General features: G+C 37.9%; 1 protein-coding gene across 3 annotated transcripts in view; it reads left to right on the forward strand.

Moving 5' to 3' along the window:
- The first annotated feature begins 5,987 nt into the window (after positions 1-5,987).
- The window catches only part of DOP1B (DOP1 leucine zipper like protein B), a 48,679-nt gene continuing 28,982 nt past the window's right edge, over positions 5,988-25,684 (forward strand). For all 3 annotated transcript variants that reach the window (XM_062598772.1, XM_062598784.1, XM_062598778.1), the window contains exons 1-10: positions 5,988-6,142; positions 15,615-15,796; positions 15,911-16,081; positions 18,422-18,611; positions 19,522-19,620; positions 20,356-20,479; positions 21,396-21,496; positions 21,950-22,064; positions 24,661-24,781; positions 25,267-25,386. In XM_062598772.1, coding sequence (XP_062454756.1) covers positions 6,005-6,142; positions 15,615-15,796; positions 15,911-16,081; positions 18,422-18,611; positions 19,522-19,620; positions 20,356-20,479; positions 21,396-21,496; positions 21,950-22,064; positions 24,661-24,781; positions 25,267-25,386 — 1,361 coding nt within the window. In that variant the 5' untranslated portion in view covers positions 5,988-6,004. The remainder of the gene's footprint in view (positions 6,143-15,614; positions 15,797-15,910; positions 16,082-18,421; positions 18,612-19,521; positions 19,621-20,355; positions 20,480-21,395; positions 21,497-21,949; positions 22,065-24,660; positions 24,782-25,266; positions 25,387-25,684) is intronic.

Here is a 25,684-nt window from a genome sequence, read left to right on the forward strand (position 1 = left end):
CCTGCTCACTGATCTTGACTAGGGTATTGGTTACTCAGCACTCTTAAAATCTTATTCTGGCTATTATCAGGTAGGTACCCACATCCTCAGACAGCCTGAACCAACTGATGGGCATCTGTTTTATTTGCTTGGAGTATTTAGGGGACATATAACAATACTGGCTCTGGTTTTGTCTTATTTATACAAGCATTGGTTTAGACTCTTGGTGGAGATAAAATACCAAAAGCAAGCAACTTGCTAAACATCTTCTGTAAATAATGTAAATGCTGTACAGTTTCGTGGTAGAAATTTAACATTGGAAGATTAGGAGGGATATTTATAAAAACATCTGACAAGCGATGTACCATGTAGTAGATGGAATAGATTTTTCCCATATGAAACAAACACATTTATATCAACATTACATGAAAGGTGATGTGAATGTCCATTAGACTGTAATGTAGCCAGGCCATCACCAGAGGTGATTGCATAAATAAATCTACTATTTGATCCAATTCCAAAGTCCAGGATGCCCTTGGAATCCTGGCAGTGCTGCAATGGTGCATATAACAGGTGGGGTTACTTTCCTGATATGAGGTCCTGAATGCTTAGTTTGATAGGTATACTTTGAATTAGCATAACTTTTGATGCAGAAAACAACATTCTGATGTATTTTTAAATGATTTATGAAGCAGCAGGTTCATGAGCACCAGAGCTAAGCAAGTTGATTGTTTTGGAGGTTGATTGGTTTTGGTGCATATTTTGAACAAAGCTTACCAACAGACCGAGCACTTCCGTGGTCTCTCCCACCAGGAGAGTCTCCCGTGCCTACTATCAGCTGATGTGATGCTGCCATTCATCCCGCAGTAGCAGACTAGTAGGATCTCTCTCTTCTACCTGACTACCTATTTCTTTGGAATTCTAGAAAACCTCTGTCTTGTTGTAAAATTGGCATTGGCAAATGGATAAAAAAGTTAGGTGGAAATCATAACAAGATGAATATAGTTATGCATCTGTGTACAAATGGCACAGAGAAATAATAAAAATTTTGCAAGAGAAAACTTTTAAAAAGAGAGTAAACTCTTGAAAGTTAATTAAATATCTTAAGCAACATGCTATATTTTAGGACATGTGTATTATTTGTTAAAGACTCCATTTGTTAAAGAGTTCTTTGCTCTTCTTGGAAATTACACAAGACTAAAATTTGAAATTGAAACTTAAGTTGATGATACTGCAGATTAAAAACATAAGCTAAGGTCATGCCCATGGTACTGAATATATTTACTTTCATGTCTGAACAAGGGGAAAAGTTATATTTAAGTGTTCAATATGTTAGATTAGGAGAAACCTCCAACTGAAACTTTAGACCCCGATTGCATCTATGCTCTAATTCCAACCCATTTATGAAGATTTGGCTTTCTCTTTTAAGATTAAGACAGATTGGTAAATAATGTTGTAAACCACTGGAAAAAATGCTTCCATATTTTGTCACACAAATTTCACACACGACACACCCATTTCTCTGGGGTTATGCAATGTCTCATATGCATGCTGACCTCAGGCAGATGCTGACTTCCCAAAGGGATGGAATGTGCAATAGCCACATGGGCTATATAAAAGCTTGTGAATAATTGCTAGGATATTATAGTAAGTTTACATTTGGTGATGTTAGGCCACTACTTTTTTTGTTGTTGCTTGCTTGCTTGTTTTTGGTGCTTGCTCCACCTCTGGAGTGACTGCGATGTATACAACTGGAAATTGGAAGGACATGTGGAAGCCGCCTTGGCTTCACACCCTGTCTCCACTTTTCAGAGGTGTGCATGAGGCAGCCTGACTAACTGCCATTAACAGTAGCTTTTACTTGCTAGAACACCATGGCAAATTATACTACTAAAATCTGGCTAGGAAGGGAAAAGACAGATGATCTGAAGAAAATAAGAGAGTATATTAACATAAAAGTTATTGGAGATCATTGCTGAAACAGTACAAAATCTGCACTCTATTCTCTTATGTCGAGTACCCAGGCAGGTGGATTTTCTTTGACTTTTTCAGCCACCTTGAACTACCAGAGCTGCCTATGAGCAACAAAAGAAATTAAAAATTGTGTAAGTTAATAAGCCTGTCTACTTCAAGACATATTTTATGTTTCCACAGTATATAAATTCTTGTCTGGCAGGATAAGGTATTTTACTTTTTCATGGATACTTTGCTAGTTTCTTTTCCCCCATGAGGGTACTAAAAGTTTTGCGTATCATTAGCTTTCCTTTAAGCCATTAGAAAACTGAGGGCTTCTTATATTTGACCCAAGCGTTTTGTTAAATTTGACAATTGAAGCTCTGCGAAAGCTGCATCTACAGCATTTTTGGACTCAAGTAATTTGTTGGTTACAAAACGTGTCAATTACAGAGTACTTCTTACCTAAAACCAGTTGGAACAGAAGGGAAATAGTTAAATATGCCTCTACTAACTTCAGGATAATGGAAATACACAGATTGGCTGCCAGAATGAGCAGGGGGAAACGAAAGAAAAACCGCCTTGTTTCCCACTCGCGGCCGAGGCTGCGCGGGAAGCGGGTTGGCGGCGGGGCGCCTCAGGGGCGTTAGCGCTACGGGATGGGAGCGAGCCGTTGACGGGTCGCGCCGGGGAAGGCCCTGACGGCATTAGCCCGGGTACTGCTGCTGGTTCAGCGGAGGCGGTACGGAGGCTCTGGCTAAGAGCCGAGGTTCCCCGTGCGGTCGGGAAAGAAGAGGGAAGCGCCTTCCCCGGCCGTCGCGATGCTGCGGAGCGTCGCCCGGCGCCCAGCGGAGCTCTCGCACCGCCGCCGCCAGGGGGCGCGCCTCGCCGCGCCTCGCCGCGCAGCGCCGTTGGGCCGTACCATTGCCGCGCGAGGCGGCGGAGATAACCCCGCGGGGGCTGCAGCGCTCACCGGGGCGGGCAGCTCCCCCCCGTGCCTCGGCAGCGGAGGAGGAGGAGGAGGATCAGGGGCCGCCGCAGCGCGGGAACACGCGGTGCCTGCCTCCCTTGTGGCCTAGGTTCGTCCTCCCACCAGCATCCCCCCACTCTGCGTCCATGGAATCGCCCGGCTGCCGACTGCGGCGGAGGGGGGGGGGGGGAACGGTCTGCGCCCTCCTGTTGCCATAGCGACTGCGGGGTGCCGCCCGCCCCGCCCCGCCCCGCCCCGGGACACGTCGCCGCGGAGCCGCCGCCGGTGCCGCGCCCGCACCGCTGAGAGGCCGCCGTGGCGGGAGGTCCGCGGGGCCCTTCCCAGGTGCGCGGGTGGCGGGCAGCGCTGCCGGGCGCGGGCATCCGGGGCGCCGCCCGCGTGCGGCCGGTGCGGGCCCCGAGCGAGGGTCGGGGGAGGGGGGGGCGCGCTGTGGCAGAGCCGCGGCAGGGCCTCGCCGCGGGGCGGCTGGCGCGGGGCGGCTCTGCGCGGCGGGGCCTGGCCGCGATGGCGGGGGAGGCACAACCGCCGCCCGGCCGCGGGCTCCGCCGAGAGCAGCAGCCGCCGCCGCCGCCGGCGTGTGTGTGTGTGTGGGGGGGCATCCGCGACAGGCGGTGCGGCAGGGAAAGGCGATGTCTCCCGCGACCGGCTGCCGGGCACCGGTGCCCCGCTCACCTGTCCTTAAGCGCCGCTGGGAGCTGCTGCGTTTAACTGTGAATGTCTCAGTTCACTAACGAAGTTTGTGACCTGGGCGTTGGAAGAGGCTCCTGAAGGTCACTGGCCAATGGCTTCGTTTTTTTATTTTTTATTTTTTTTAATCCTGCCGTTGTGTATAGGCACAAATCTGATCTGTTAACTGTATTTTAACTCTTCGGTTTTTCAAAACTTGCCGACATCTAACTGTAAAACATGTATTGATTTTCATGTAAGCCTAAACCGTCACAGCTCTTCTGGATGAGAAGTCACTGTCCACCCATCTTTTCATGGCAAAGTCCAAAGGAAGTGTCTTAAGCATCTTGAGAACTGAATAAACCAAACTGTTCTCTTTCAAATGAAATTTTGTTAGATCTTGTTTTCTTTTGTGGTACGTTTTGTTTTGTTTTCCTATACTTATCAGAAAAAAAAAAAAGACAGCCAAAAATCTACTTAAATTTTACTTAAGCAGATCAGGTTTTAATGCCATGAGAATGCTTTAGGATATGAATTTCATAGAATACTTACAGCATCTAAATGCTGTTGGTAGTTTGATTGCTCCTTGTTGTCTAAGTGGATTCACACATAAATACTTCCCTTACAAATTAAGAAGTTTGTTGTGTTCTGTTAGCAAAATACTTAACTGAGTCTAAACGGTCATAACAAATGGCAACAATCTTGACCTGGCAGAGAGCTATTAGGATACTTCCTAGCTAATGCATTGATTTAAGGCAAATGAATACAGTTGAATAGTCCAATGATTGAGATGCTCATGTGAGATGAGGGAAATAGAGTTCAGATTCTTGTTCTGCCTGCTTCAGGGCAATATTTATATTGGATTGTGAGTTATTTTTCTGACAGTATATTGCACATTTGCCACTTTGTTAGACAAATAGAAGGATTGCCTTTCTTAAGTTTCCTGGAGCAAGGGTGTCTATATCTCAGATGAATGGTCTGTTCTGCAAGCTAGTGTTTTTTTTTTTTCTCTCTCTGCTATGAGGTACTGCATACATCTTGGTTAAAACAGAATGTTTTGAAATACTGTGGCATTAAAAAAAAAGAAAAAAGAAATAAAGAGAGGTACAATGCCTTCAGGGCTACGCTGCTTTTTTTTTTTTTTTTTTAATCAATACACTTTTCTTCATGGTATAGATATAGGCTGGACAACATCCAGTGGTTATATCAGCAGTGACTGAATCCTGCAATCAGGGAATGCAGAGATGGCTTAAAGCTGCCTTTAAATTCATTCCCCCTTTTTGACTGCATTCAGCATTTTCCTGTCTCTGATAATTTGCTGCTAAAATCTTGTCTTGATGTAATTATTGTTGCTAATTAAAGTTAATGGAGAAGATACTAAAAATCATTAACTGAATAATTGTAACTATGACACATCTGTCACAGCTTCTTTTTAAAATGCTTATTTATATAAGGAAGAATGCTTAGACTTATTTTTGTGTCCTAAAGATAAGAAACAAAATGCAAAGACAGATCTCTTCTAGAAACATTATAAAATGTTAATGTTATAGGATTGAACTTTGTTTCTGTCTCAGTGATGCAGCACAGGTTGTCATAAGCTTGTTCGTAAACCAACGTATCTGTCTAAAAGAGTATTTTGATGCTAGGTCAAGGGAGAACTAGTATCATAGTTAGCATAGGAGCACAGGCATGATTGCCAGTGCTGAAAACACAGTCAGGCCTGTTTCCTGTTGCTCTAAAACTGTGGGTTTTTTTGTTTTTTTTTTTTTTTTTTTTTTTCAAATGCATTACAGACTATGAGAAAATCAGGTCTGTAAAATGTGACTTTTTCTCTGTAAGAAGTACTAGTACCTTTGGTAATATAAAGGAAGAAAACAATTCAAGCATCTGCTTGACAATTAGAGATGCAGGCTTCTGAGAGCTCTTTCTACTGTGGGCTGAGAGGCCCACAGGATTTCTCTGAAAAATTATGCTTTGATATGAAACGTTTCAAATTCTACTGTTACAGACAATTTTTTTGACCTTTCAAAATGCTGTACAGATATGAAAAGTAGTTACTTCTCCTTAAGTTTTTTTCAGCATTTGACTGTTGATGATGAAACCTTATAGTTTCGTTTCCTCTTTTACTGTGTGTGAGTTCCACATATGTGAAAGAAAAAGCATGTTTCATAAAAAGAATGTGACTGCCAAACCACAAAAACAGGAACAGTGTGAAACTGGAGTCATGCCAGTAAAACTATTTTTAACTCCATTTTGAAATTTGATCAAATGGCTTGTTTATTGTGATCCTTTAGTTTTTCTTTACATATACTGCAATCTTATAATAGTTTAGGTACGTCAACTTTAATGTGCATTATCTATTCATAACTGTGTGCATGTTTATCAGGAAATTTCACCTTGGTCTGAGAACCTAAGATGGATCCAGAAGAGCAGGAGTTATCTGGTGACTACAGATATAGAAATTATTCTTCAGCAATTGAGAAAGCTTTGAGAAACTTCGAATCATCAAGTGAATGGGCAGATCTTATATCTTCCCTTGGCAAACTCAACAAGGTACTGTATCACAGACATGTTTTCATTTGTTTATTTTTTATTTCTATTAACTTTTTTGTAAATTACCGTACTTGGCACAGGTGAAAAATGACCCAAATAGTGTAGAAGCAAAAAATACCAGCTAGCAAAAGAAAGGTAAGGAAGTAGCTAAATCAGTGCCTTTTATATGAATGTGAGAAGTTGTGATAAAACCACCAGAACTTTTCATGAAACAGTGTTTGTTTCCTTTATGCAACTTAACTCTGACTTCTTTTTTGAGGAACAAAAACCTCAGGTTGCTAGTTAAACTCACTAAAGCAGCTAAGTAAGTCTTTATAAAGAATAAATGTCACAAGGTTTAATACAGTATCTGAGTCAAAATTTTTATTGAAAACTTATGTTTACTTGTCCATACTCTTGTATTTGGGGAAATAAGTGATTTGCTGATGGTGGTGGGGTTTTTTTGTTGTTTTTTTTTTTTTTTTTGTTTTGGTTTGTTTTTTTTTGTTCCAGAGCAGCTCTTGCCCGTATAGGATACAGCTGATTACACCTGCATTATAAATGCATACTTTATGGTTCCATCAGCCAGGACTGTGATAGCGGTTTTCCTATATAAGTCTTTTTCTTTCTAGGAAGTGTCCTCTTCTCTTGCTCAAGAAACCGTGTACATTATTTGTCTGCCTTTTGGTCTCTTAATTTAAAGCTCTTCCTGAGCCATATATAGGGCAAGAGTAGTTATAGTCATTGGGAAATAGGATGGGAGGAGAGAGCTCTTACAGGATTCATAAGAAAATATCTCTTGTTATGAGATAAACATCTTGCATGCCTTTGGTGTGGTTGCTGAACCTTAATTCTTCAGTGTTTTCCATGGGAAGGAGGATGAAAACTGAGGGGTTTTTTTCTCCCTGAGCATGACAATGTTTTGTCCTCTTCAGATGAGAGAAGCTGGATATTGCTGAGGCAGTAGGAGTTACAAGTTTCTGCCTTCATTGTTTCTCCCTGATCCCTGCTGATGGGCACATATTAAGGGCCATAAGGATAAGCTGAGGCGTTCAGAATGCTTCTTAAATTATTTCTTCTTTTTTCCATTTGAGAGTGAGATAATACTCAGCTATGGCAAGTAGGCTTTTATTTTATTGATTTTTTTTAATGTTAACCTAGGTGTATACGCTGTGACTGACTAATGTCTATCTGAAACTCTCATTCAGATATGGAACTGCCAAAATATGCTGCAGCATAGCAGAAACAAAGCAAAAAAGCTTTCAGCTGTTACATCTGTCCATCTGCTGTGGTATTTTGTGGACTTAATCTTCTTAGAAGCAAAAGAGTTGGTAGAACAAATAACCCCCTGTGTTCATCTGCTTCTGTCTGTTATCTGAAAATAAGGGTGATAGTTCAGAGGAATATTCCACAGACAGGAAGACTATGAAATAAGTTGGCAATAGCTTAACTCTTCTAATTAACTGGGATTCTTATACCCTGAAACATAAACAGAACTCAACAACGTTTGTTTCCAGTATTTTGCTAACATGAGTCTAACTTGTGCTAGAATCAGTTTTTGAAATTTGAGGATAAATAAAAGAGCAGGGAGAGAATGGATAGGAGGAAGATCAACAATATCTCAGTAATAAAATGTTTTAGGCTGTATTTTTAACACTGACACAACTATATTCAGGAAGCTGGGTGTCAGTAACAAGTGTAATGATGCCTATTACTAAGCAAGTGTGCCAATGCTGAAGTAGGAAGAGAGAAAAGGAAGAGAGCTGAGGAGCTTGATTGGGGTTGACTTTTCGTATTTCTGCAGTAGCATGGAAGAAGCCTAGAAGATACCTCTTAAGCATATGCCTCTTCGGGATTTATGTATTGCTCTCTTGAATTGTGAGTGTTCTTGCTTATATGCTTGTAGTATTTTCTCAGGCTTTTGCTCTTACAGGCAGGGTTCACCAATACCTTGCAATACTAAGTCTCACAAGTTAACACATGCATATAAACCTCTTTCCATATAAACTTACTAGGTTTACCCTTTCAATTCAAGGACTAGAAGAAACAGTATGGGCTCACCTTGTGAGGGGGGAAAAGAATAAAGGGAGTCAACCCAGATCCCAGCTTCATGTTCTTGGCTACCACGAGGCAACACAATCCTTTAGCCTTGGCTGATACAAGTGGTTTTAGATCTTGCAGTTGTTATTTCTCGAGGAAAAGAGATGGTTCTGCTATGTCTTTCTGTTACTATTCAGCCACCAAAGTTAAGCTGGAGGTTTTATCTTCTTAGTTTAAAAAGTCACAATAAAATAAACATCTGTTTCATTGTGGCTTTTAGAAGCACACAAGCAACAGAGAAACTGTTTAACTGAATGGCTTTGTCACTTGAGGGAGATGAGTCTTACCTAAGTTGAGATGTCTTCAGTGTAGGCAGCTTTACCTTCAATCCCTTCTAGGCAGGGAGAGAGGCAAGAGGTGGGTTTTTTGGTTGTTGCTGAGTTTTGTGTGTGTGACTGACTGACTGACCTCATCTTAGAGCTGACGTTTAAGTAGATCAGATGAATCCTGTCCTCGAATTGCATGTGTCCCTCACTGACATCATAGGGAGCCTGAGGTGAGACAGTACGTTTTGCTCATGTTTTCAGCTGAGCTGGGCCTCTAAGGTTAGGTGAGATAACTGTCCTCTGTAGTGTCCTGTGGACATGTTAGAAAAAGCAGCATCTCTCCATCCTTTACTCATGCTCACACTTTGTTCATAGAAAAGTTAAAGTCACAAAACTTCTTATGTTACAGTATGCTAATCTGTGTAGTGTGTATGTATTATGCATCATCATAGTGAAGGGGAATCAGTAGAAAGTAATGTTTATAGATGGTTTTAGATGAGAGAAGAATATAAATGAACATATGGGAACAGATGGCCTTAAAGAAAAGATAAGTATGGATATTAATGTTTAATATCCATAGATTCAGCTTGGCTATGAAACTTACCCATATTCCAGCTGTGAATCTCTTTCTCTCCTTGGCTTCTGTTGAGTCCTAGTGCTAGTTAGTGTAAACCATTCATTTGGTAGCTGCTGCCTGTTTAGGCTGCTCTGTGCTTTGAGAAGTAGGATTATTCACTTAATACTGTCTAGATACAGCTTTAAACTGTTTCTGTGGTGTGTGGGGTTTTTTTTTGTTTTGTTTTTGTTTCTTCTATAATCCTGCATTTATTCACTGTTTGGAAAGTGCTATGTTGTGCCTAAGGTTTTCAGATGTTCTATACAGATTGCTGCATCCAAAGTTCAGTAATCCTTTTCAGTAGTCTTTGTGCCCAAATGTGATTATGCTATTGCAGATTTTGCTAGCTTGTTTTAATGTTGGAGTAGGATACAAATCTGCAGAGTTACTTTTGATAGAAGAAATTGCTGATTTTGTTCTTTCACTACTTTTTAAACTTAGAAATAGGTGATAGTTGAGCATATGTGGGCTTGTCAATGAAACAGATGCTTTAAACATAATTTTCACATCCAAAAGCTGCTAGCTCTTTTATTCAGAGTATGAATTCAAAGTATGTAAAATGCATATAAAAGCATTCATATAGGGGGGACTTTTTGAATATTTTGAAAGCCTCTTAATTGCCTGAAGTTATGAAAATCCAATTGCATGGTTTGTCTGAGTGCTTTTAATCCAGATCATAGGCATATATTTTTCTAGGTGTTTTAAATGTCTGGGTGCAAGTTAACAGTAGGTAAGTAGTAAACAGTAGGTTTGCCAAAGGAAGAGCGGAGAAATAGTAAACACTGGATTCTACAGCCTGCTTTTCTAAGAAAGCTACCAAAGGAGGTTTCTGAAACAGTCTCTAAAACTTGATGGTTTACATACGAGCACAAAATCTTACTGAGTTTTGGAGGGTGAGTGTTTAAATTCTCCTGTTTGCACAGTTAATCCACATATCGAGAAGACTTTATCTGTTTGACAAGAATGACGGACAGAACTTTGTCATGAATATTGACAGAAATATCTATGTAAACTATTTTTAACAGTTGTCAGATATCATTGGCATGGAGCTTCCATGGAAGCTCAGTAATGACTCTCAATTACCTTGAGATCTGCTGGCAAAGCAGACGGATGCTTCTTTTCCAAGCAGGATGTTCACTTGTAATTGCTGTTCACTATGAAAACAAAATAATGATCTTCGAAAATTAGTTGTTATAGAAGGATTTGTTTCATGCTTACAGCGTGGTTGACTTGCTCAATAATGACAACAGCACTTGCTCTAAAAAAGTACAGTTGCATTGCTTTTTGTCCTTGGCTATAACACAAGTGTGTAAATGGACTATTTTTTATTCCTTGCAATACTAATTTTTAGCTTTCAGTCTGCAATTTCAAGGCATTTGTTTTAAATTTGACTTTCAGTAGAAAATAAGAATGTTACTTTTTTGTTTCCATAGGCTTTTATTCCATCAAAAGCTTGAAGTTTGATATATCAACCAAACACTTGACCTGTTTGGAGAGGAAGTGTGAAGAAACCAAAAAAAGTGTTGCAACTACGCAACTCTCTTATCTCAATAGCAACACTTACTATTACAATGTATCTGCTCTTGAGGGGAGAGAAGAGGAGGAGTCTTCCTAAAATATGGATTTTGTGAGCATAGCTATGAATTACACCAGTTATTTCATATGAGAGCTACTGACCACTGTGTCTTTGTGAAGACTTGTTTGCTGAGTTAACAATTATGGGCACTGCTGGCCATATGTTGCAGACAAGCTGTATATCTTTGAGAAGAAGGGAGGTTTTGCCTTCTAACTGATTTATGGAACATCACCACACCCAATGCATGAATGCAGTGTGTAGAACTGGAGATACGTTATAATGATAAAACCAGGAGTAGGTTTGCTTCTATACATAACTCATATTTTAGTAGTTTCAGCTGTTAACTTTAATATAACTCCAACTCCAATTTAGTTTCCTGACCATCATCTTTGAACTTCATGCTCCTGGTTTTATGAAAGCTGGAGCTTTGTTTAAGATGTCTTTCATACTTCTTCCTCAGAGGAAGACAAATCATAGGCTCTCCTTCTCCCCTCTTCCCCTACAACCACTGTTGTCTGAAACAAGAATTACAGTAATTCCTAATTGAAAGTAGTTTTATAAATTGATGGGCACACTGCATTATTTTTGTGGAAATCTGACTATGTAAATACAAATATTTACTTCATTTACCTTTTTTTAATCTTTGCAAATTGATCAAATTGATCTTTGATGGTGCTATAAAGCAGTGCAGACTTTCTTAAAGTTAAATTCAATACTTGTTCAGAAAATACTTTTCAAGCATGAAGGAAGAAGAATGCCTTGCCTATACAGTAATTTTCTATTATTTATAAAAGAAAAATGTTTATTTTGCAGACAATGCCTTGTATTTGAGAAGCAGAATAATGTATTCATTGAAGACTTTTTTTAAGCAAGCGGGTCACTAAATATAAGTATCTGAACTTACACAAAAGTGTATCTAAGTTTGCCCACTAAGAAGGTTCTACTAATTCTCAGGATTAAGTAAGTCTAGGCTGTTTGTAGACTTAATGGTTGTAGTGGGAAAGCATGCTTTTTCTGTGTGTTTTGCCCTACCAATAAAGAAAGAGAAGAATTAGGTGAGGAGGGTTTCTGGTCAGAGAAGTTGAGAAAAATGAGCTTCTCATTAGCAGGTTTGAAAATCATACCTAGCTACATTGTAAAATCATTCAGTATCCATCTTTCTCTTAAAGTTTAACTTGTTAAGTAACTCTTAAACTGTTGATACAGGGAGGGAGGATTTCTTAGGAAAGTCAGTAATGGTAAATGGCAATAGGACAAAAACATGTGGCTATCTCCTTGATAAACATGAGGGAAACTTCCTGGTGACTCTTAATTAAAATCTTTGGATAAAGACCAAAATACTATTTTTCCTCATTTTGTTCAGGTGTTTCCATTAGCGTTTTTGTGTGTATAGCTTTTATGTATGCAGTCTGTATTGTTGCTTGGATTTACTATTTGTATTTTGCTACAGTTAATCATGCTGTGTGTATTTAGTCTTTTGAGAAAGCTAAGCAAAAAGTTTAGATTATAAACCACTAACTGTGGAAACACAAATACGCTTTTGTGTGTGATGCTTGCTTGTTCTTTGGTTTGAGCCACATGTGTATATATATTGCTAAAGACAGTCTTCTGTTCCTACTCTTTTATAAGTCACATTAAAAGAAACTGTGGGCATGCTTGTAAGTTAGAGAATGTTTAGCATGTATAAAGCATTTTGTGCAGCAGTTAAGAAAAAAAACACTAAAAACCTGAGAACTGGATATGCATGTGGATGCAAGTCACTATTTGGCGCATATCTATTTTTTTTACTGATTTAATGATTAGTCTTCACTGTAAAGGCCAAAAGTAACTCTTGGCTCTGCAGGATGGTTGATCTGTCATTGATCTGTGAGAACTAAATGCTGTGGTGATATATTAAGCATAGAGCACTTACTGGAAATTCAGACTCCTCAAGCCAACTCTTACTAGTTGTTCCTGTGGCATTAAACGTTTCTAGCATCACAACTGTTCGTATGGAAAGCAGCTGGAGGGGAGGAGAGAAAGCAGACCGTAAATGGGCTTTCAGCCCTTACATTACTGAAAACAGAGTCAAGTTAAGCTCCTCCAAATCAAAAGAACAAGTGAATAATAGATTCCTAAAGCTGTGAGGAGAGGTGTCCATCTGTTGCCATTAGCACTGGATTCTGAGTGAGGTAGCAATTGTTTGGGATAAGGTCTTTGTACAGAACTAAAGATATCAGGCTTGCTATCACAACATTTAACTGCCCGTAACAGTTGATATCTACGATTGTTGAAATGCCGTTATATTTTCACAGAGTTGACTGTGTTTTGAGTTGTAGGAACTCAAAAGGTGTAAAAATCAAGTTTTTTTAGTTTTTCTGTCTGCTCACAGAAGCTGCTTAACATTTTGAAGTATGTGTATTATCATATGTCACTTTTAAACACTTCTACAACTATGAACTAATTCATGCCTTTTGCGTTCACATTTTTAAAAATTAGATCTGAGTTCTGCAGTTTTGGGGCATCTGAACCTTTCAGTGAAGTGCAAGTCAGATCCCTTCTTTGATGGAATGGCTGTTGGTGCAACCACTTTATTCTAGTATTTTGCAGCATGGCTTAAAATCTTTTGCACCAGCTAGAAGTTCAGAGGAAGCTGTTAACTCTTCTCAGGAGCTGATTCCTGGTTATAGCTTCTGTCCATCTGGGCTTTTCCTTAATCCAAGTCAGAAATCATGTGACAGGTGCTTTTGGAAAGGTAGTTTCATCTCAAAATCCTTCTGATAGATGAGCTGGAACAGCTGAAACTATCCTTACTTTATATATGAAGATCACAATAAATCTCTCTAAATCTTTCTTACTGTACAGAGATATCTTCTGATTCTTTAGAAGAAGCAGTGTAGTTGGCATATACATGAAAATCTGGTCTTTTTCTAGGTTGCTATTATTCTCTGAAATTTAGACGTACGCAAGTTTCAGTGTTACCCAGGAGAATAATGCTTAACTCTGAGTTATCCCTGAATATCCACTATTCAGCTCTTGAAGTGGCTGAATTTTCCCGCTCCCTCCCCTGCTTCTGACTAGATGTTTTGCATATCTATCTTGATGTTTGTGAAGGGAGAGTTCTCATTTGCTGGTGGAGATTTACTTTACATCCTTAGGAAGTGAAATGAGTCAAGTAAGACACTTCATATGAGATGACATTATTTATACCAGATTGTTCTTTGTGTAATAAGCAGTGAATGTTTTTGTTTTCCAGCTAGTTGATACTTAAAGTTTAACTGATAGAATATCCGGGTGGTCTTTACCTGATCTTAAGATTCAGGGAAAAATATTTACAGCTGGCATGCTTTTGTATATATACCAAGGGTGTAGATGTAAATATTTACCAACCAACATAAACAGAATGTTTCAAAGTCCAGTTTTCAAGCAGTCTTCAGAGTACTATAGGCTTTGTAAATCTCTCAAATATAAAGATAATTCCATAAATATAACCTGCTTTAGTTTCAAGTATGGAATGCTGTGTTCTTGCTTTCAATCATTTTGACACCTTTTAAAATACAGATCTCATGCTCGTAGGGAAAAGGGAGAGAAATGAATTGTTCTAAATGGCATCTCAGCTTCTATAGTATCTCGGAATGGTGTAACATTTTCGATTACCTGTTACGAACTCAGCCTTTATCTTCTCGAGTGAAATTTATTTACTAAAATGTCTTTACTAAAAACTGGTCACTGAGCTTAAACAGAGCAGCAAACAGGAGAAGCATGCAATGGTAGTCTCTCAGATTCAGGCTTTTCATGCCCACAGACTGGAAAGGTTTAAATGACAAGTTACACGCACCTTTGAATTGTGATGATTTTTGTCTCTTACTGTTGACGAGTATTCAGGAATGCTATAATCATTACTGTGGTTGTTTTATCTTTTTTTTATTGAAACAAAACAGGGATGGGGTTAGTGAACTTCTTCATTGCTTTTCTGTATTGAGCCCTTGTGAAGGCATAATAGTTTCTTGATTTTACAGTTGATTAAGAGCTTAAACCTTTTTTAGGTATAAGAGAAGAAACTTCCAGTTTAGAAGCATTATGTAGAATAAAAATACTATTTAATCTTTGAGGGAGGCAAGAATTTGCCTAATCCTGAAAACATCCCAAATGTTAATCTACCATGAAGCACTTGTTTGCACTAGCAGACAATGATCAAAGAATGAAGTAGCATTTATTTGTAACCTCTTTTTTTTAATAGTCTGTTTCTGAATTGAAGAGAAGTATTTAATTACCCTGCTAAACTGCATGCGTAGTTCAAAGGAAAAGGCTTTGTGATTTGTTTTTCCAGGGAGTTGGCCTACCTGCAGTACTTAATTAATTCCTGTTCTAAATATCTTATACATCAGTACAGTGGCCATAACCACTTAATAAAGCTTATTGAACGTAGCCACACAAAATTACAAATAATTTCTAAGATACCATTGTCCCAGCTAATCATGTCTGCTTTGGAGCAGAGTGGAGCAGAAGTTATTTTTTTACTTCAGCTATATTTGTGTAATATATAAATATTTGTATCATTTGTATTTATATAAAAGTTTACAGGGAAAGTTAGTGGTTAAATTCTTTCTTTATTTCCAATCCTTAAAAGCAAAGACATTCTTCTTGTCCCTTCCTGGCTTCCCTTCTAAATAGATAGAGATATCCTGTATTTGTCCTCTGCACCCTCCTTTGGCTTTGATTTCCAGCCTCAAAGGAAAGGAACAACTTAGAACAATCACATTTTAAAGAATGATTTGATATGAAAACTCAAATGCAGATCTCCAGTGTATTAATATAACAAAATGCTTTTATGAGAGAAAATTCTTGAATGCGTTATTTAATTCTCAGTTTGCTAGTAGAAAACATTTGAAATGCAGGCATATTTAATATTTCTTATGTTGCAGCTGTTCAGTCTAACCTCCTTTTTTTGCACAGGCTCTTCAGAGTAACCTAAAGTATTCATTATTGCCAAGACGTCTGATCATCAGTAAAAGATTATCTCAGTGTTTGCATCCAGCACTACCTAGTGGAGTACATTTAAAGGCTCTAGAAACCTATGAAATAATCTTTAAAATTATTGGGACAAAATGGCTTGCCAAGGACTTATTCTTATACAGGTAAACTTCTCTTTAAAAGCTTTTTGCGTTTCACAATGTATTTCAATTAGCTAAATGATTTTTTTCTTCTCTCTCTCTCTCTCTTTTTTTTTTTTTTTTTTTAATAAAAAACAGTTCTGGTTTGTTTCCTCTGCTGGCAAATGCAGCAATGTCAGTGAGGCCTATTCTCCTTGGTCTATATGAAAAATACTTCCTTCCTCTCCAAAAGTCTCTCCTACCTGGTCTTCAAGCTTTTATAATTGGACTGCTGCCTGGATTGGAAGAAGGGTCAGAAATCTATGACAGGTGAGAACTAATGTTAATTTAAAAGCAATATGCAATCTATCTTCCTTTTATTCTTCTAGGAAATTCTCAGGAAATTTCTGTTGGCTGCCTGTGTAAAGAGAGGGATTCATAAAGGACTCCTTCAGGTGGAAGGATGATGAATCCCTGGAAGGTGCAAGGCATAATGTTAAAGTAGAAAAACCCTTTTCCCCTTCTATCCTCATTTCCAAAGAAGGATAGCAGAGAAGAGGGGAAAAAAAATAAAATCAAATGTTTTGAGAAAAAAGAGTAAAAAACATGTTTAGAAGCTCCTCTGAACTCCTAAATAACTACCCTTACTCCTCAAACCACTACTCTGTTGACAAATTATTTAAATATTGTAATACTAAGGAGAACAACTGAATTCTATCATCTTTTTAGTCATTCTGTACCAGATGATTACCCTTAGGTTCTGCAAACTCTAGCAAGAGGCAACGCTTCCACATTCTTTGTGGAAAAAGTATCTCACTTTTGGGTGCAGATGACAGTAATGAAAATGGCATTCAGTGTGACATAGTTGTGATCAGGAAATGTGCTGGGAAGAGCAGCTCAGCACCCAGTTATGTAATGATTTTCACTTCATTAACCAGAGCTCTTTTGTAAGATCTTGTAAAGCTAAACCACAGTAGGTTTGATGAAGATATTTCTTTACTTAACAGTTGTTGAATACTACATTTGTAATGCGCTTACTTCTCTATTTCCGGTCTGGATGTGTTGGCTCGGCATTTATTGAGTCTTGTGTGTACTTAAGAAAAAAAAAAAGAAAAAGAAAAAAAAAAGAAAAAAAGAAAAAGAAAGATGCCATGCTACATAGATCACCATAAATAAACAAAATAGTTCTACATATGATGCTCCCTTAAAAGAAGGGGAGGGCATTAAATTTAAGATTTGTCTCAGTTGCTGGAGCAGCTAAGAATAGATTGTAGGTGTTCTCAAACTGATGAATTGTTTTCAGTTGCTGATACCAAGACACTGGATCTATGGACAAGGGCATACCTCTTATACATCTGCTGTGTAAAGATGAATTTTAGCATGTGCTTTCTGTCAGGCAAACTTGTTTTTAAAAATTAAAAAAAAAATGGTCATGTATAGTTTTCTTTTTACTGTTTTACTGCTGATTTTGTGCGTGCATTTTTTCCTTGAATCTAAAAGGCTTCAGGGAGATAGGAAATTTAAGGAAATCCAGCTTATTTTGAAAATGGCTAAATTTGAAGTAATGATAATGGCAGATTATGGCCAACCAAAATCCTTTACCTGTTTATGGCTTTGCAAACACGCTTACACACTTGCTCTTCCCTTTTAACAAAAAGGACTGCAGGCAGAAACTGACAATAAAAATATTTCATGGTAGAATATTAAAATCATTTGAATTTCGTTTTGTGAAATAAGCATAAAATGAGAAAGTCTTTCCTTAATTTCTTCATTGCGATGATTCAATTCCAGAAAGGTAGACCAAAATGTTGTCATATGTTTTAGATTCCTCACCCCCCCCCCCCCCCCCCACACACACACACACAGTGCTCCATAGGAGACTCTCCCTTGAGAGTTTTCAGGCTCTCTGACTTCTTGCACTAGCCCTAATGCATCTCTGCTGTCCCTAGAAATGGCAGAAGTACTCGTTCAGATCATGCTCCAGCCTAGACACTCTTTCCTTCTAATGCTTAAACATGTGGTTTGACATATGGCTTCTTTATACGGAGATAGGAAAAGAACATCAGTCCTGTTTTCTTCCCATCCTATACTATACTGAACTTCCCCACACATCTCCTACTTCTCCATTCCTCATGTGAGGTTTCAATTCCTATACATAGTGAAATACCAGAGTACTAACAGAGTTGCCAAAGCAGAGACTATGCCCGCATTCCTGCAGTGTCATTGCCTTTAAATTAATTTCCATGTACCAGTCCTGTGTGAAGAACTCTGTCAGAGTGTCATTTTTTTTCCTCAAGTTTTTGTTTACTTAATGACTTTGAAAGCCAGTATACAGTCTGGAAATTGGAAAATAACGCTACATATTCATACTTGCAAATCAATGAGTTCAATTTTTAAGTCTACAGTCAGCTTAAATTACTTCCAATTCAGGAACATGCTGTATCTCAGCTTTATTTTAGTGAATGTGCACAGTGACAAAGAACTGAGGGATTTCTTTTGTACAGTCAAGTGCTGGCCATTTTCAGGTGACAAGGGCAATGCTGATAATGCAAAGAGGAGGAAATTAATTCTGTGACTACAATACCAATTCTCTCCATAGCTGCCATTTTACGATTATAAGATTGAATCGACAAAAATGCATTTTCTCACAGTAAATATATTTCCCTACAGAACAGATGCTTTGCTTGTGAAGCTCTCCTTATTAATGGGCAAAGAAGTGTTCTTTGGAGCACTTTGGGGCAGTGTTCTGGTCAGCCCATCCATCAGGCTGCCTGCTTCCCTCTTTGTTGTCAGTCACATCAACAGAGAGCTGTCTGGAAAACAACAGAAGTACATGCTCGGCACTGACTATAAGCTCACGGTAAGTTCATTTTGCTCCTAGTGAAATAGTTACCTAGCACAATGCCAGAATGCTAGCAAGTTGTGCCTTCTCTCTATTAAATTATAATGACACGCTTTTACCCTTACTTTAGAGTGAAAGTAAGAGAAGCTCTGAAATGTCCACAGCTTAATACGGTTATTTCATGGGAGCATTTTACGTGAAGTATAGCAGCAGATCTCCCATATGGGTTTTGATCAGCCTGCAGAATCTTAGTCTTCTGGAGTGTCTGTAGGTTTTGGTAATCAGTACTGTACAGAGCCTTAAAGGACTGACTCTCTTGTAAATCGGAAAATAAACCTAACATCTCCTTCACCTATTCTGTTTTTGCATTTAAGGTGTTTCTTGAAGTGTTTTTTCTCCACTACAAGCACCTTCTGACATTATTTCAGAACAATATTTGGAGGCTTTGTTTACTATGATATTAGCATACTTTTGTAATCCTAGAAGAGAATTCTGAAGCTTAGCATCTTTTCCCTCCAGCCACCTCTTACCCTCTGCCCTAGTCAAATGGAAAACTTCAGTAGGTAGTAATTTATGTTTAATTCCAGGGATGGAATAACTAATGCTGGTACGAATATTTAATATCTGCATTTCATAAGACTTCACATTCTATCTGATAGCTAGTGATATCATATTGTGACATTCTGTATTGTTACAAAATCAAGTATGAGTATGAATGATACTTTAACAGTGTTCCACAAAAACAGTTTTTCTTAATTTATTTTTAAAGGGGGAGGTGTATGAGTGATTGCACTCTTTTCTTAACAAAAAAACATTCACATGTAATCAAGTTTACTTTATGTCCTACTCCTTTTGGTTATTTTCAATGGTCATATTTCATATGTTAACATGAAGTAAAACACCATTTTTCTTTCTTCTCCTTTTACAGATAAAATCTTTGTGCACATCAGTATTGGATTCAAATGTCCTTGTGCAAAGAAACACTCTTGAAGTGATTCTGTTCTTCTTCCCATTTTATACAGCCTTGGTAAGAGGACTATTTTAGTATTGTCACAAGGGCACTTGGTGTGGAAAGATGTTCTTTCTGAATCCAGTCCAGCTCCCACTTCTATTATTGCCAAATGTCAGAATCTTGTACCTTCAAAACCAATAAATGACTTTGGGGTTTTTTTTTGTTCCCTATCTATTTTAGTAGCAACAGAGGCTGTTTCTGAAACTCTTTACAGCTAACCTGATTGCATCCTCAGAATGTTTTAAATGTAGCTGTGCTTTAACAGTGCATGTTTCATGATATCTGAATGTGCTTGAAGTATTCAGGCCTGAGAAACTGCACATGGAATAAATACAGATTCCTTTAAGTAGGATGTGAGCGTTTGGTGATGTCTGCATTGAACTGCAGTATTTTCATAAAAGGCTAGGAAAACAAGCAGTGCTTGAAACATGAGCTCTTCCCCATTATTTCCTAACTTAGCTTGTAGTATGGTTGGTATTTTGAAGGTACCAACTAATTTTTAAGTCTTCAAGTATAACATAATGAAGTCTTCAGTATTTTGAGCTTAATTGTGGCTCTGCACTGTGAATGTAAAAATAATCATGTACCTGTATCAGATTTCTTGAGATTTTAATATACAAAAGTTCATTGTTGATGGTTTCTTGCTTTTTTTCTTTCAAAACACTAATAATCCAGTTTTAAAAGCTCCTCACCAATTTGACTTGTTTCACTGCTTGTAAACAGCTAAGTTATCTTTGCTCTTCATCCTAGGATTCCAATGAAAGCGCTATCCTATTGCACAGGACTGATTTAGTATATATTCTCTCATCAGCTACACAGACACTGTTGAGGAGAGACATGTCGCTCAATAGAAGATTGTATGCATGGTTGCTAGGTACTATACGATTTACTGTGATGTTAAATGTACTAAATATCTTAGAAAAACTCCGTGCTTAAAAATGCAGTGTGCTTTTTTGGTAGCTGATGAATGATGATAAAATAGAAAGCATTGTTTAGTTGCCATTTATGAAGTATGGGTTTTAAAAAAAAATCACACATTCATTTGGCAAACAGGTCTTCATAGGGTAAATTCATTCCGCTATCCTGAATCACAGGGTGGAATCATAGAATCAATAAGGTTGGAAGGGACCTCTGGAGATCATCTAGTCCAGCCTCCCCACTCAGCAGGGTCACCTAGAGCATGTTAGACATGCATCCAGGTGGGCCTTGAAGATCTCCAAAATATCTGATGAATTATTTCTAGTCTCTGCTGTGGTTCATTCTGAACCACATATGGTTCATTCTGACGTGGTTCACTGGTCTGAATGGAGTGGGAAGCTATTTTATCCTCTCTCTTCAAAAAGGAGTAGTCTATTAACGATTCCTGGGTGGGTTTAATTGTCAAGGAGGGGCTGTGAGGGAAGCTATAGCTTCTCCCTATCTGCATTCCTTTAAGAGCATCAGAGGAGATGGTAAGTGATAAGTTGCAGCCATATAGTTGCATTAAAGTCTGCCTTTGCTCACCTTAGAGCTGGATCTGAGCTTGACTTCAATTTATATTCAGTATAGTACATCTGGGTATCACAAACTATTCTATGCGGGCTCTCCCTGGGCAGTATGTGAGTTAGTTTCAAGTAGAGTGTTAGAACAAAATATTTTAAATCTATGCAGCTTAAAATTCCAAAGATTAAAGTGACAATATGCAATGTGATTTTTTCAATATTTGTATGGCTGATCTTGAATTGTGCTCTGTAAATGTTGTAAATGTGCTCTGTTTCTCTGTAGTCATGATGCTTTTATTTAATTCATAGGTTCTGATATTAAAGGGGATGCTTTTGCTCCAGACTCTACAACTTCTGAAGACCATGCTATTTATTTTTTTGGAAAATACTCCAAAGATCTTTTAGTTGAGGTTGGTATTCATTTTATATGGGTATAGTTATGATCTTTCTAAACTTTATCTGATTGTTCACTGTACACTGTGCTTGGTTTGTCCTTCAGAGCTTTCTTTCCCTAAAGATAGCACCCTTTTGCTGGTTATATTTTTAGCTATCTAGATGTATTCTATGTTGAGTCTGTCCTGTTACTATATGTGCTTTCAGTATAAATGGAATCTAATGAAACTAAAGAGTATCATTGAAGGACTGCCTGAATTATTTAAATTTTTTTTTTTTTTTTTTTTTTTTTTGAATAAGATCTATTCTTGCATGTATCTTAGGAGAGGTCTGACAAGTGTGGATAATTGAGGTTTCCTTGTAGCTGGTAATAAACAAAAGAATCAAGCTCAAAAACACTTCAGCTGTTAAAAAAAAAAAAAAGCAATATTTCTTCTTCATATAACATTTAGATGTTTTCTTTCTGATAGAGTTTGGTTGAAATTTTACATCAGAAATTCTCAGAGTCTGACATGGAAGAACGGCATCAAGCTTATTTGAAACCTTTCCGCATCCTAATCAGTCTCCTTGACAAACCTGAAATAGGTAATATTATTTGTCACTTCTGTTGTGACTACTAAAGACTATTATAATGATGACTTAATGTTCATTACCTTTAGAAGCAGGACTGGGACAGCACCATGCAGAGTAATTCTGAATGTGTGTATGTGGCATATTACTGTGCAGGGGGACTGTTTCCTTTTCTGTCACTCCAAAAGGAGTGACACCAGTTCAGAGCAGTGTCCAGCCTGAGTTGTGCGAATGAGTTGGCTCTGTGGCTAGCACTTTGCAGGTTAGCTCTAGCTTTTCTGCAGAACATTGCAATTTGTAGCATGGACGTATCCCAGTGTGGATGACTCTTCTGTGCCCAGAGCTGCAGTCAGGGAGTCCAGTTAGAACCACTTGCTCTAGCCTCAATGTTGTGGTCAGTTCATTCCTTGGAGCCTGATCTCTAATATCCTGTCAAGGTTTTCTTTTCTTTTTCCTTTTTTACTTTTTTTGTCTTGAAAGGAAGCTTCTATCAGGAAAAATACCCACGGTTTCTTGGGTTTGTTTCCAGCTCTTGGCTGTGCTTACGGCCTTCCTGTGGGGTTGCCTCAGATTCTCATGACCGTGTTGCTTTTCCATACGCTGTAGTCACACAGGCAGCTTATGGTGTTACTGCTGCCAAAATCAGCAGAGCCATTTACCTGCAGTTACTGCAGCAGGAAGTAACCTGTTAGGGATGTGAAGAGGTGGGAGCACTGCTGTCAGTAACACTGCAGGCCTGCGCTGACCTGATGCTGCTATGGGAGCTATAGTTTGAGGCTCCATGACTGAGCAGTGAAGAATTTCCACGTCTTTCCAGGGCTGTCACATGTCTGTCCTGTTGTGTACATGAAGTCCTCAGCTCCACAAGGGTGAGGTCCTGCCAGCCGTTCTTTTAAAGAGCAAGTTCTCCTTTTTATGTTACGTTTTTAAACAATAACAACAGAAAAAAGGCCAAAGTGACTTGACAAATTTGGGGGATTTAATGGTATTCTGTAAGAATCTTCTAAAGATAGGAGTCTTTTGTCAGTGTCATGTAAAACAATTTTAAGTATGAGAAGCATGTTAACTGGTAGTTGTTAGAAGCTAATACAATCTGACTGGCTGTACCTCAGTCAATTTTTTTTTTTTTTTATTATTTATTTTATTTATTTATTTATTATCCTGGAGAGGAGAGGGAATTTACCATTGACTAAGCCAGTAGTCTATAGCATGAATAAAAATCATGTAACTGATACTAAATGCTTTACTGGCAGTTGGTTTTGCAGGCTTTCACATCTGGCAAGATTGTTTTGTTTCATGGATCAGGAAAGTCCTTCTAAGTACATTTCCTGGTAAAGAATTATCAAAGCAGTGCCAGGTAGAATGAGGATTCAATTTTACTTGTCCAGCAAATGAATGCTACCTTGGCAGAAGCGGCCAAAGCAGTTGTTAGCCTAAGACATTGGTACTAATGTCTCCTTCAGCTGTTAGATCTAGCGTGAAAGGACACACAGAGTAGTGAGATTCCAGAGACAGTAAGTCAATGTAAAGAATGTTACTTATTTTTTAAAAACATCGAAAACCAATCAGAGTTAAAGCATTTTTATTTCCTGACAAAAATGCTGGAGGAACAGTCGACAAAAGTCATTAGATTAATCAAAAAATTTATAACCTATTTTACCAAGTAGACGGCAGATACTGTCCTTCATTTTATTTTGCTAATAATCAGTGTTAATCTGAACTACGAATAAGGAATATTTAGCTAAATTACATCATAAAGCTTGTTTCTTCTGTTCCATCCCACACAAAAAATGCAAATTCTTTATCCCAAGCCAATATGACTTTCACTTCCTTTAAAATGGATTTAGTGAAAGAACCTTTTTTTAAGGTAGCAGACTAGAACATAAGCAAAAATCTTTGACCTTTACTGCTATTTTTAGTTACTTAACTTCTGTTTTTAGAAGCAAAATGATTCATACACTTTTTTTAATGGTTCCATGCTTAGAGTGTTTTACACATTAATTGCTCACCTTCTTTATACACAATTGCAGATAAAAAACAGGCAGTGCTGACCCTTGAAAATTAACTGTATGTTAATATGTATTTATAATATATTTAATCACCCAAACTTCCTTACTCACTGACTATTCCAGCTTCTGTACTTCAAAAAAATTTAATGAGGTCAGTAGGTTAAATGCATATAGGAAAATCTTCTGCTTGTTTTCTTCCTGGATCCAGACATAGTGATTATTTTTGGCATGTCAGCTGCAAGTTTACCACATAATTATGTCCATTTACAAATGACTGAGGTAACTAAGAACGATGTAGGTCATATTGTAATGTCTTAAGTGTAACATAGAATCACTGCTATTGCTTTCCAAATAATGCCTTAGCATTATGAAATGAACAATTACAGACTTTGCAATTTTAAAACTTTATTTAACTAAGTATTTAACTAGGATATTTTTAAAAATATAGCATTAAGAAAAATACATAAACATTCTTTCCATACTTAGTATTCATGAGATTTCATTTTAGTTATCCCTAATTTAAGTCTATAAAAAGTTGTCACTGAACAGCCTTGCAATCACTTTGGTGTAATTACTGAAGTTGTTTTTTCCTTTGATTGTAGGGCCACAGGTTGTTGGGGATTTGTTCCTTGAAGTAATTAGAGCCTTTTATTCCTACTGCAAAGAGGCACTTGGCTCTGATCTCAAACTTAGCTACAGTCAAAGTGGCAACATTCTTACAAGGTATAACTACAGGTTTTCAACTGCTAACTGAAACTGTATCACTTTTATTAGCTTAATAAAATCTAACCAAATTAAGGGAAGTTAAGCTTTTAGCAAGCTTAACTTCTTCCTGTATAGAAGTCTCTTTTCTGTGACTTTCCTAGCATCTTTCCCCTTGCACACTTCATATCTGTCTTTGTTTGGCAGAGAATGAAGTACACCACATATCACTGATACTGATAAATCCAATCATATTGGCAAAGAATCAGCCTAGTAGCAGAATTCTTAGCTTTCTGATTTTCAAAGTAAAAGTTATGTTTCTTTTGTCTTGGAGAAAGATACTCAACATATAGCAACTCCAGATGGTTTAATCTTTGAATTAAAACAATTCTATGTTTTTCACCCTGTAGAGCAAGGGTAAAAAAGTTTATAAAATGGGACAGATGATACTGTAATATGCATACTTTTGGTTTCTTCATTGACATTTTTTTTCCCTCTGCTCACAGTGCAATTAAAGAAAATAAAAATGCTTCAGAAATTGTGAAAACAGTGAATTTATTGATCACATCCTTGAGTACTGATTTTCTTTGGGATTATATGACCAGATGTTTTGAAGACTGTTTCAGGTGACTATGCTATCAAATGACAGTGCACAAAAAAATATGGCCTAAGAGAAATCTGCGTAAGATAACAGAGAAACTTTTCTGAGGGATTTAAATACTATTAGAGCCATGATAAATGTTGGGTGTATATGTTACATCCTGAAGTAATGCAAGAATGCAAAGAGTAAACAATTGCAAAAGAACTAGCAAAATGAGGAACAAATTACTTTCAAAATAGTGTTTGAAGGGCAGAAGAGTTTGGAAGGGGAAGTGGAAAAGGCAGATATTTTTTTTCTTTGTTGGAAAAACAAATGTTTTTGAG

This window comes from Rhea pennata, chromosome 1 (genome assembly GCF_028389875.1).
Source record: "Rhea pennata isolate bPtePen1 chromosome 1, bPtePen1.pri, whole genome shotgun sequence".
In the NCBI taxonomy this organism is placed as follows: domain Eukaryota; kingdom Metazoa; phylum Chordata; class Aves; order Rheiformes; family Rheidae; genus Rhea; species Rhea pennata.